General features: G+C 38.9%; 1 protein-coding gene across 2 annotated transcripts; it reads right to left on the reverse strand.

Moving 5' to 3' along the window:
- Positions 1-325: 325 nt before the first annotated feature.
- Positions 326-11549, reverse strand: chaf1b (chromatin assembly factor 1, subunit B). Of its 2 annotated transcripts, none has more exons than XM_053627651.1 (14): positions 11407-11549; positions 9336-9468; positions 7869-8001; positions 6978-7098; positions 6777-6880; positions 6566-6662; positions 6357-6441; positions 4994-5087; positions 4834-4903; positions 4626-4717; positions 4353-4512; positions 2564-3079; positions 1293-1381; positions 326-1095 (listed from the first exon to the last, which is right to left on the reverse strand). In XM_053627651.1, the coding sequence occupies exons 2-14, from the start codon at positions 9459-9461 to the stop codon at positions 941-943; spliced, it is 1842 nt and encodes a 613-aa protein (XP_053483626.1). In that variant the 5' UTR covers positions 9462-9468; positions 11407-11549; the 3' UTR covers positions 326-940. The 2 variants fall into 2 exon arrangements, with proteins under 2 accessions (XP_053483626.1, XP_053483625.1); XM_053627650.1 differs by having other exon boundaries at positions 11349-11549.
- Between the last annotated feature and the right edge of the window lie 384 nt (positions 11550-11933).

Genomic DNA, 11933 nt, shown 5'->3' on the forward strand with positions numbered 1-11933 from the left:
TACATAAATTTACATCGTTTGATAAATGAGGCCCCATGATTAGCTTTCTTCACACAAGTATAGCTCTCGTAACTGGATATGAAACAGATTTTTAAAGTTTTAAGGAGGAAGGCAGACTGCTAAGTAATCACTGTGACAAAAGCTTGTTGGTTGTGTCAGTAAAACGTTAAGTAACAACCTCACTTTTTATTTGGAGGGGGGGGAAAAACCCTACTACGGCTGATTTAGAAGGGAAAAGGAGAACTGTGATTCATTTGAGAATTGAGATTCAACTGAGAATTTAATGAAGAATTCACTCAACAAAAGACTGAAACCAAATAAATCCTCAAAGGTTAAAGCGGACTCTCGCCACTGAATATTTACTTTCATCCTTTAGTAATTCTCTTACAGCAAAAGCTCAGTCTGCGTCCCCCGTTCTGAAACGGGGGCTTCCACATTTTACACCATCTATGGTTTGTTTGTCACCGCAGTTCTACTGTGTGTTTCGTTTTCTGTACAGATGAATCAGCATGTTCTCACGGACAAAGAGGCTGCTTTAGTTGTTACTGCAAACAAGACAATACAAACCGATCACAGAAAAACAACCATCGTTGTGCCTTCGCAAACGGACCGGAATCCTTAAAACTAGTCTTTCAAAATCGGTCCTTGGTACTTTTGATATCAATAATAAACAGTTCGGTCTTGACTACAACAATTTAGAAATGTCTTCTAAACTATCAGTAATGCACAATACAAAACCCTTAACAGTATAAACAGACAAGTCGATAAGCTCATCAAAATGAACCAGAACAACAACAACAAAATAAAACATACATGCTGTTCCCTTATGGTTAAATTACAATGTAAGGGTTTGGTTGAATTTTAATTACAAGTGTCCAAATACACACACTCCTGGGTTCCTGCAGAGTTGTATAAAAATATGGGGAGGTTTAGTTATTGGTCAAGAATCCATGGCCTTGCTGCTGGACTCCACTGAGGGCTCAGTGCTTTGAGGAGAAGTGCTGCTGCTGCCACTCGGACCTGAAGCTTCGTCAGTCTTAGGCCGCTTGGATTCGGGAGGCTTGCACACTGGATCGTTAGAAGGAGAAGGTCTCTCTATAGACGAAACGAAAGCTTTTTGGTACTCGTACACTCCGCAATAAATACTACTACTATACAAGTTCATCTTAATTTATCATCATCAATAGCGTGCCATGGTGTAAAGCACAGAAATTCAAATACAAACACCAGATCCGAGATCTCATTTAGTGTATATTGCAACCATTTTGAAAGAGGCTCTAATCACAACTAACCATGTTTGGCTTTCTCATTCGAGGATGGTGCGATAAAGGTCTGAGAGGAAGCCGGAGATCTGGGGATAACTGGCGTCAGAGAAATTCGCCTGTGTGAGCAAAGCAGAGGAAGAGAAGAGAGTTAAATTCATTTCAGTGTAATGCACACACACATCTTTCATTTGGCCTGCTTCTTCACAACGACGAAGACTTGTTAAACAGGATTCATGGTGAATGGAGGCCTACATTATTGTCCAAGTATGCATTTAAATGACTCATTATACACGTTTTTAAAATATATATATATATTTAAAGAAATTAGTTTTGTTCAGCAATAGTGCAGTAAGAATGATGTTGAACGATACAGGCAAAGGAAACACTGAAAACTTCTAAATATTATCAATAGTTTTGACATAATTTAAGATTTTCCTTTTTGAAATAAATAAAGAAATCCAAAATGCTATGTAACTGGGCTTTATAACAGAGACTGGAATAAACAGGAAGTGCCCTTTAACTACGCAGGACCTCAGAAAGAGGAACGGTGTATAATGTCTTCCCAAATTTCATGAACACCTGCGCATCGCAAAAGCAGAGGTTACAACTACAGACTATTACTATCATAATATCCAGCGCATGAATAATTCTCTACTCACGACGCCTCCACGAACATCAGCAGGCCATCGACAAAATGGCCACGCCAACTTAGACTGAAAACGGCTAGCTCATAGGCAGCAATGTAGAATCATGCAATAATTTGCATGTCTAAAACACAGATTTTGGCTAAGTATGTTTTTATTGTACAAATCTGTACTCGAGATTACACACACAGACACACGGAATTATATCATAATGTAAATCAATTTCTAACATACCCTCTAACAGACACACCTGCCACAGAGACAAGAAAGTGAGTGAGATAGTGTGAAGATAGTGATTCCAGCTTCAAGATGGCCGCCTCTACTGTTATCATGTGTGTTTACTTTTGAACATATAGCGCATCATACAGTGACAAGAAAACAAACAAACAAACAAACAAAAAAAAACAACCACCACACTTTAGCTGGGAATGACTTTAAGATAGCTGCCCTGGGGATTAATCACAGTACATTTCAGTTCCTACTGAGATCATTCCCTTGAAGTTTATGAAGTAGAGATGCTCTGCCAAACCAACTATTTATCAATTCTTCATACTGAATGGTTCACAATAATGCTTTGTAGAATAAACAGCTTTTATACAATTTATTTGATGAAAATTCAATTGAAGAACACCCCTTTAAGAGTCACTTGCTTACCTAGGGATGGGTCCTTTAGGCGTTGTGGAGTTTCTGGCAGTGAGGGGAGCAAGCGGGGTGCTTGGGGTAGTTTTAGGAGTAAGCGGTCCCCGACTGGGCAGAGGAGTAGAGGGGGCAGATTTTGACATACTGGGACTGCCGCTGGTGGGCGGGGCAGTGGGTGTGGCAGGAGATTTTGGGGTGCTGGGTTTGCTCCATCCCTCCAGTGTGTTGAGAGTAATGCGCCTGGACTGCGATTTGGCCTTCAGGCTTTGTGGCGTTCGCTTCTCTTCAGAGGTAGCAGATGAAGTCTCTCTCTCCTGTGTGACGGGTGAAGGGTTGGTGCGAGGCACGGGTGAAGCCGTTCGTCCGCTACCAGATGCCCTCTTGCCCTTTTTCTCGCTGGCAGCGAGCGGGGTGATGATGTCCAGCGGTGGCCGCTCCTTCAGAGGCGTGCCGAGCTCCAGCTCGTCAAAGGATATGAACGAGCAATATCCATCCGTGGATGACACGGCCACGAACGAGCCGTCACGAGACCTGACGTCGTAACATTAGCATATGAAACTTTAAAATCGAGTACGTCACAGTGAACAAAACGCACTCTTAGACCTGAGACATAACATCAGATTTCAGATATAAAACACATACAAACACAAAACGTCTAAACCATGCATCGAAATATGTTTACTGTACGTTTGGAGTTCATTTAGTAAATGCTCTTTTGCAGAAATGCTGTCAGGCCTATGTAAATAAACAAAAGAAGTGATTGTATAGGGATTCACTCTAACTGGTTTGAGACCCATAATTTATTTTCTTTTGGAAACAGTTACATCATCAAATGTTTAGGATGCTAATGAAGAATTAAATATCATTAGCACATTTCGTCAGTAGCTGAGTTTATTGCTCTATTTTGCCCCCTAGTGGAATAAGAGACTAGCTTTATTAAATTTTTAAAAAATATTTAATTTCGGTTACGGTTTATAAATTCATTTGGTGGACCAGATTATAACAATGACACCCTTGTGCTATAACTAAAAGCCGTACTGAATCACACACAGACAATCCGTCACGTACACTACCAGTCAAAAGTTTAGACACTCATTCTTTATTTTTATTTTTTCTCCACATTTTAGAATAAAAAAAAAAATCCAAAATAAATCTAAATAACTGAGTATTTTAGCATCTTCAAAGTAGACAGGCTTTTCGCCTAGAATTTCCAGAAATGTATTCTTGGTGTTTTCTCGACCGAGTTCTTGAGGAATTTCCCTGAGATGCTTTTTAAACAGTATTAAAGGAGTTCCCACCGACGCTGGACTCTTATCCACTGCTTTTCGGAATATCACCCCCGCCCCCCACCCCCAGAGTCGTCCGTTTAAATAAAGATTATTTTGTAAATAAAACGTTAGTTTTATAATGAAAGAAACGAACACGTCGGCACGGTTATATTTTTGTCTACGACGCCGATTTCACACGTTTAATCACACACCTTCAGATCAAAAGGTTTTTAACATCATAAACATTTCAGTCGAGTGTCCGCAAACTTTTGACCGGTAGTGTACACAAAATCCTGTGAGATTGCTTTCATTATGTTAAAACGCCTACAATGTGATGAAGCACCAAAATTAATATAACAAAAAAAAAAAAAAATCCTGAGAAATCAGTTAATGCCAGTTAACAATATTTTTTGACAACATTATGACAACATTTGAGAAGAAATAAAATACATTTAACAACATAACATAAAAGACCTCATTAAAAGTCGTCTGCTGATCCGAATAAAATGATGTATTAAAACATGCTTGGGTCTTACCAGCTGAGGTCACTCAGGGTGTGGTAGTGGATATTGGACACGTAACCAAATGGCAATGTCTGCTGGGTGTCGTAAAAAAAGATGGAGTCTTCAGATGCCACAGCAAACACCAAGCGATATGGCAGCTGGAACGTGTTGGGCAGCGGCTGCACCGATCCATCTGACAGAACGACAGAAGAGAGAGCAGAGATTTAAAAAGAAATAATAATAAACAAATACTAAAAAAAGTAAGGAATAATGAATGATAAACTACTTGTTAGGGAGGCAACTCACCTTCAAGCTTCTTGGTTCTGAGCTCAAAGTACACAGGGCAGCATCGTACAGCAAGAGTTGCTTTAGCAGGACAAGGGAGATGGGCTATGGGTCTGATACACACACATTATAAATGCCCAGGGTTTACGACAACATTAAAAAAAACAGCATGGACGCTAATATGGAAATGCTACAATAAAAGTAGACAAATAATACATCATTACACCACCTCTTGAAGCTCTTCCTGGAGAAGACGTAGGTGGTGTTCGTCACGTTCTCTCCTGTCTCCACACAACCAGCTGAGAATACACACAGAACTGCATCATAGCACAACCCCACGCTTTCAAATAAAATAAAGAGGTTCATCAGCGGAGCAATACAAGCATTACCAGGTGCAAGGAGGAAGGAGCCGTCAGGTGTAAAGGTGAGGCGTCTGAAGAAGGATCGCATACTGTCGTCATGAAACATCCTGAAGTTCTTCACCTGTGGGATTCACGATCGTTAAACACGTCAAACATGTTCCTGTCCTTACTTTTATCACGTGCTAACAAAACAGGGCATTTTAATACTATATCTATATATAGAATTTTTTTTTTTTTTTTTTTTACAGATATTTCAGATTGTAATGCACACTACAGGTCAAAAGTTTGTGGACACTCGACTGATCTTAAAAACCTTTTGATCTGAAGGTGTGTGATTTAAACGTGTGAAATCGGTGTCGGAGACAAAAAATATAATCGTGCCGACGTGTTCGTTTCTTTCATTAGAAAACTAACGTTTTATTTACAAAAAAAAAAATAAAAATCTTTATTTAAACGGACGACTCGGAGAGAAATATTCCGAAAAGCAGGCGATAAGAGTCCGGCGTAGGTGTGAACTCCTTTAATACTGTTTAAAAATCATCTCAGGGAAATTCTAGGTGACAAGCGTGTCTACTCTGAAGATGCTAAAATACTCAATTATTTAGATTTATTTTGCTTTTTTTTTTATCACAACATAATTCCCATAGTTCCATTTGTGTTACTCCAGAGTATTGATGACTATTATTATTATTATTATTATTATTATTATTATAAAATGTGGAAAAAATAAACTAAAAATAAAGAATGAGTGTTTCTACACTTTTGACCGGTAGTGTATATAACCAACAGAAATGACACGAGAAATAAACACTCAAGACTTTTATTGTATTTTTTTTAACAGTATTACTTCTATGTATATCAGCTGGATTCCTGGAACTGACCATATCACTTTCATTGAGTCACTTTAAGTGACTAAGTTCTAAATATAAGCGTCTTTCGCAAAAGAGCGAAAATCGCTTGATGAAAATAAAACCCGCTAATTTATCCACAGCGTTTTCAGCTGCCTCAAATAGTAGATGTTCCACCATGCACCAGACGTTCTCCTCACCAATTCAGGTTCCTTATAAACCGTCTGAAGAGACCGAATGTAATACTTTTTATTTATTAAATGATTTAATAATAAATCATATTTGACCGGTTGCCAATACACCTATTCGCCATGCCTGTGTGGAAAGCGCTGCAAATGAAATGAAAGCCTGAACGCAGGTGTAACTTCAGACACGTCCTGGCAATCTTCCTTAATTATAAACTCTCTTAGAGAAAGCAGGTCTATCCAGGAGGTCAACACTCCGCACAATTACTCATGGAGTTCTACTATTACTTGACAACATCTCAGAGATGCAAGGATGAGGGACAGAACAACATGTTCAGCGTAATCTGTCGCACTGACCTCTCCTTCTCCAGCAGAGCCTGATGTCATTTTACTCACGCTGTAGGCCTTTTTCTTTGTGTGTGTGCTGTAAACACGCATAACCCTGAAAGACACGCAAATATATTACACAAAAATAACAGTAATAATATAATAGTAATAACAAAGATAATAATAATAATAATAATTTATGGTGATGCTTTTAACACAGACACACACACATACATTACCTGTCACAGCTAAGCGTGCTAATATATTGCCCTAGCGGGTCCCAGGATACACCCTGAACGTAGCTCTTATGGTCATTAAAGATGTACATCTTCTGACCTGCGTGAAACAAACAACACACGGGTGATCTAAAACAGCACTGCATAATTAAAATCACTTCAATCAAAATGCACATAAGAACCAGTTTAATATGATAAAAGTGCATATCATTACCCTTCTGTATATCCCACATGATAGCAGTGTTGTCCACTGAGCCAGAAACCAGGAAATTCCCATCGCTTGTCCATGACAAGTCGTACACATCCTCAATGTGCCCCCTGCAACACACACACAGTGAGCGTTACTTAAACACACTCGGAGGTATAGTAAACGCTATACACTTAGAAAGTCTGTAAACCAAAACCGAGAGATGACCTGAGAGTCTTGACTACATTCCAGCTTTCCTTGTTCAGCTGAGCGTCCTCATCCTCCTGGAACGTCGGGGCTTGCTCGACCTCTTTACTATCGTTAACCTTCCACAATAAGATGGCTGCATCTGAATACACACGCAAAGCAGCATTAATACACTACAAACTCTTTTTCACCACCATTACTAATTACTAATATAACGTTATTCACTATTACTAATTAATCTCTATATAAGTCACTATTCTTATCCTTCACGTCGATCTTTAGTCAGTGGAGAGAGAGTATCAGATACGCAGAGATCTAATCTTAGCAACAATATTAGGGATTTCAAAAATTTGGGATGTAATTGAAAGTAATACGTTAATTGAAACGAACATAATAAATAATTAGGCACGCTATTCATTTTCTTCTTCTTTTTTGTGGTGTGCATCAGACGGCCAGATAAGAAGCTTGTGTGGCAAAGACCGCATTTGTTTACATGAATTCACAGTGTTCATTAATTCATATTCAGTAACTGTCTAATAGTTTGTTTATGTTTTGGGAAATAGAATCAATTTTTTTTTTTTAAAGTCCAGTTTAGGCCACACCCACTTCAGGTTGAAAATTTGAATCCGGATACAACTGTGCAGCAGTTTAAAAATAAATGTATGAATGATAATTAAAAATAAATCAATAAGAAGCTATAGATACCAACCCTCATTTTGTTTACATCTAGCTTATTTGGGTTTAGCTAGTTTGCTTGCTTTTCGAGTATATAAAACCAGGTTTTATTCCAGAAGTGAGACTGGATCATTCATATCCAGGTACTGATATACAATTTCCCCTCCAGCCCAGCAAATTATTACAGCTGTTAAGGTGCAAGATGGAAGAAGGAAAACATGTCTGAGTGATGCTCACCGTCTCCTCCAGAGGCCAGCATCTCTGCAGTTGGAGAAAAGCGAACTACATTCACTGCTTTTGTATGTCTCGCTAAATTCGATAGGAACTCCACTACAGCCTTTCCGTCTGGCCCTCGGTCCACACGCCACATCTACACCAAAGCAGAAGAAAGAGATGACGAAGAGAACCCTTATTTCAACTGCCTATGCATTGTAAGCCACTTTGCCTATTTGCATACAATATAGAGTGGTGCAGGTGCAGATGACGCCATTTTGTACTGGAACCAGGAGGTTTGCATCACACCATTTCTCAATAGGATTTTCACATATGCTTTTGGATTATCGCAAAAAAAATAAAAAATAAAATAAAAAACCCTCTGCGATCAACAAAAGTTTACAATACTAACACGTTTTATCCATGAAGATAATTTCCACAAATGAACACAACTTTATGAAGTTTGAAGCTTAAATATAATCTAAACTAACCGTATGCAATAAACGAACTCCATCGCAGTCGCTCGACTTCAACGTCACCATCACCGAGCTTCCGACAACTTTCCCAAACGTCATTAAAAAAATTTCCATAATACAGATTTACTCTGTGGATGAATTTTCATCTGTGTTTTATTTTATTTTAGGGGGGGAATTATGCACAGGAAACCTGAACCAGTTTATCTGCAAAGTTTATTCCTGTTCGGCGTTTAATGTCCCCGACAACGTCTGTAGTCCCAGTTAGCAACTTGTTAGCAACTGCCTTTTTCAACACGCGTAAAAGCTTTAAAAAAAAAAAATTTATCATGAGTTGGGTATTACTGGTGTATTTTATATCGTAAAATAAAACATGAAAATATTTCAACCTTATTTCAGGCTTTTAACCAAAACCCATTTAAAAAAAAAAACCCCACTGACTTCGGGACGATGGATCCGGAAGGGCTAAAACGCTAACGTTTCCAGGTTTTGGCGCTACAAAATGGCGCCATCTCTGCACCACACTATTAGACAAGCAGACACTAAAGAACATTAAAAATTGTGAAAAGAAATCCCACTTAATAACTTTAAAATGATAAAATTTATAATGTTACCAGTACACTCAAAACAAAAGACAGGGACTCGTTTATAGGTTCTTAGTTGGACCCATTCCATTGTTACCAAAATGATGTAGAAACATCATAAACGGAGCTCACACAAAGAAAATAATACACTTTGTTTTCTACCACACTACATCCAAATTTAAAAGGCCACTATGATTAATATAATAGTTTTAGACATGGCACAGCTGGGGTCTTGTGTAAAATGGGCTTCAGAAGTTCTATAAATTCAATAAACACCCCACCAATCTGATGTTCTCACTAGAGCCCCAGACTCGCATAACAAGATTCAGTGACATTTATCTGGGACCAGAGAATCCTGGGTATAATTCGTTTTAACATGTGGTGTGCGTACAGAGAAACACAGCATGTGTAGTGTGTTAGGGAAGCTCACTCACTCGCACTGTGGTGTCCACTCCAGCCGTGGCCAGGCGGTGAATTTTGCCATCTGCGTTCTGTTGAAAATCCAGACTGTATACTGGTTCCTTGTTGTGCCAGGCAATTTCACACGTTACCACCTTCATCCTGGTCCTAAGAGACAAGACAAAACATGCTGAAAAGTAATAATGGGAAAAGAGAAACAGCGAGGTCAGCTAGTGTTTTTTTTTATGATGCACCTGTGATGACCATCAAACCTCGCAGACCTTCTCCAAACTGATACCACAAAGCAGGAGTCATAGCATTGTATAGAATATCCTTGTATGCTGTAGCGTTACGATTTCCTCTTCACTGGAACTAAGGAGCCCAAACCTTGTTCCAGCATGACAATGAACAATGACTTGCTACCAAGTTTGGAGTAGAAGAACTCGAGGGGCCTTCACAGGGCGGCTGTGGCTCAGGTGGTAGAGCGCACCTATAGAGCACACCCAAAATCTAGTGGAAGCCTTCCCAGAGGTTATTAGAACAGCAAAGGGAGAAATTATATGCTTTGTTTGATGGTATATTATATGATGGTTAAGTTGTCCACACACAATTTGTATGTTTGTGACTATCCTGCACTTGATATGGCTCTCCACCTCGTATCATAACCGCTGGTTCAGTCGACTCATTTCCAGTGTATAAAGCCTGACCGAATTGTATTTGAGTGAACTTAATGTTTCCATTCACCAATCTACATTTACATGGACAGTAATAATCTAATTATTGACCTTATTCTGAATAAGACATATAATATTCTCATTAAGGTGTTTACATGAGTCACTTTTAGAATATTCCTTTCATGTTCAGGTTTTATGTGTTATAGAACGTAGAGCGAATAACGGTACACGTCGTTACATCCCGACGCCATGCCGTCCGACGTTCCCTCCAGAATTTCACATATTGACATACAGTTGGTCTTCGTTATGGTACCGTATACAGTTCTGGGTGTTTCATTTTTATTTTTACGAAAGCTTATTTCGAGTGCGGTTAATTATTAGTCATGCTATACGTGCAAATAGATGACTACTTGAAGCCGTAGGCTGCGTCCCAAACTGCATACTTACCTAAATATGTGTAAGTAAGTATGCGGTTTGGGACGCAGCCGTGCTCTTGTTTGCCGCTAAACGGTTGAGCGCTGCCGTGTGTACGTGTCCTGTTGAACAATGCGGTGAAAACCTTAATTCGATTTTTGTTTACTTCGAGTATGACTTTAATCAGAGTAAAGTCATCAATAATCGCTGTTTACATGTTAGTTTCTTAATCAGAATATCGTCTTAATACCGGATTACCGTTGATCATGTAAACGTTGTCCTGAAAGTTGGCGACGCCATCTAGCGGCTTGGAGAGGAAGTACTAGCTACTTTCCCCTGAAAACAGCTAACACTGAACATGTATATAGGCTAACTTGTGTGTGTGTATATATTATACACACACACACACACATATACATATATATATATACACACATCTTTCATGATAAGTAGTTAGATAAGCTTTAGCATATATATTTAATAAGAAACGTGTCACAACATAACCATTTTTCGACTATATAAGATTAACTAAATACAGTAACAACTTAATGGTGTCAAATAAGAATATAAGAATTAAACAACAACAAAACTAAGCCCAAAAACTAAACACGTGGCATTAACAAACCAAACCAAGATGATTTATTTATATAAACAAGGACAATAGCCATAATGTTAAGATTTCACCCTCAAAAATTTAAGTGTATATTTGTGCATAAATAAATTTTAAAAAAAGGATAGAAATTCTCCACACAGACTCCTGTTATGTGTGTTAATAATAATAATAATAATAATAATAATAATAATAATAATAATAATAATCTGCTCAGCAGGCCCGGGATTAGTCAACATCACGGTTCACTACACTTCTACACCCTAAAACCCGCACTCTGACCAGATTAAGTGATAAATATACCCGGAATCATTCCCTACAAACATTTAAAACAAATAAAGCTCATTTACCGAACAGATTAATAGAAGGATAATGTAGTGAAAAGTCTCCCGCTTTCTCCAGACTTACTTCAACCAAAACACTGACGCTTTTCCCGCGCGCGTTTACACACTACATGACTATTTCCGCTTTCACTGGGATGCCAGATCGCGAGGTTTTACATTAAAAAAAGAAGAGCAAAAAACTTGAATTGTATTCACAACAGTGTTGAGTGATTTCACACACCCATTCATACACTATGCACTGGGGGAGGAAACCAGAGTACCTGGAGGAAACCCCCACAGCACAGGGAGAACATGCAAACTCCATACACACAGGGCAGCATCCAGAATCGAACCCCCAACCCTGGAGGTGCGAGGCGAACATGCTAACCACTAAGCCCCTGTGTGCTCGACTACCAGACCGATAAAATATAAAGTTTTCTCACTACGCTAGTCTGGTGTCGCTAGCTGAGAGCAGGCACAGCTATCACTGTATGGGTTTAGCTGCTACAGCGCCATGTAGAGTACATTATCGTTCCTTCTGCTCTGCTCAGATCATGTTCACGTAAACTGGAACTCATCTAGACATTTACACGCCTTGTTTTCCTGCTCAGC

This window comes from Ictalurus furcatus, chromosome 6, assembly GCF_023375685.1.
Source record: "Ictalurus furcatus strain D&B chromosome 6, Billie_1.0, whole genome shotgun sequence".
NCBI lineage: Eukaryota > Metazoa > Chordata > Actinopteri > Siluriformes > Ictaluridae > Ictalurus > Ictalurus furcatus.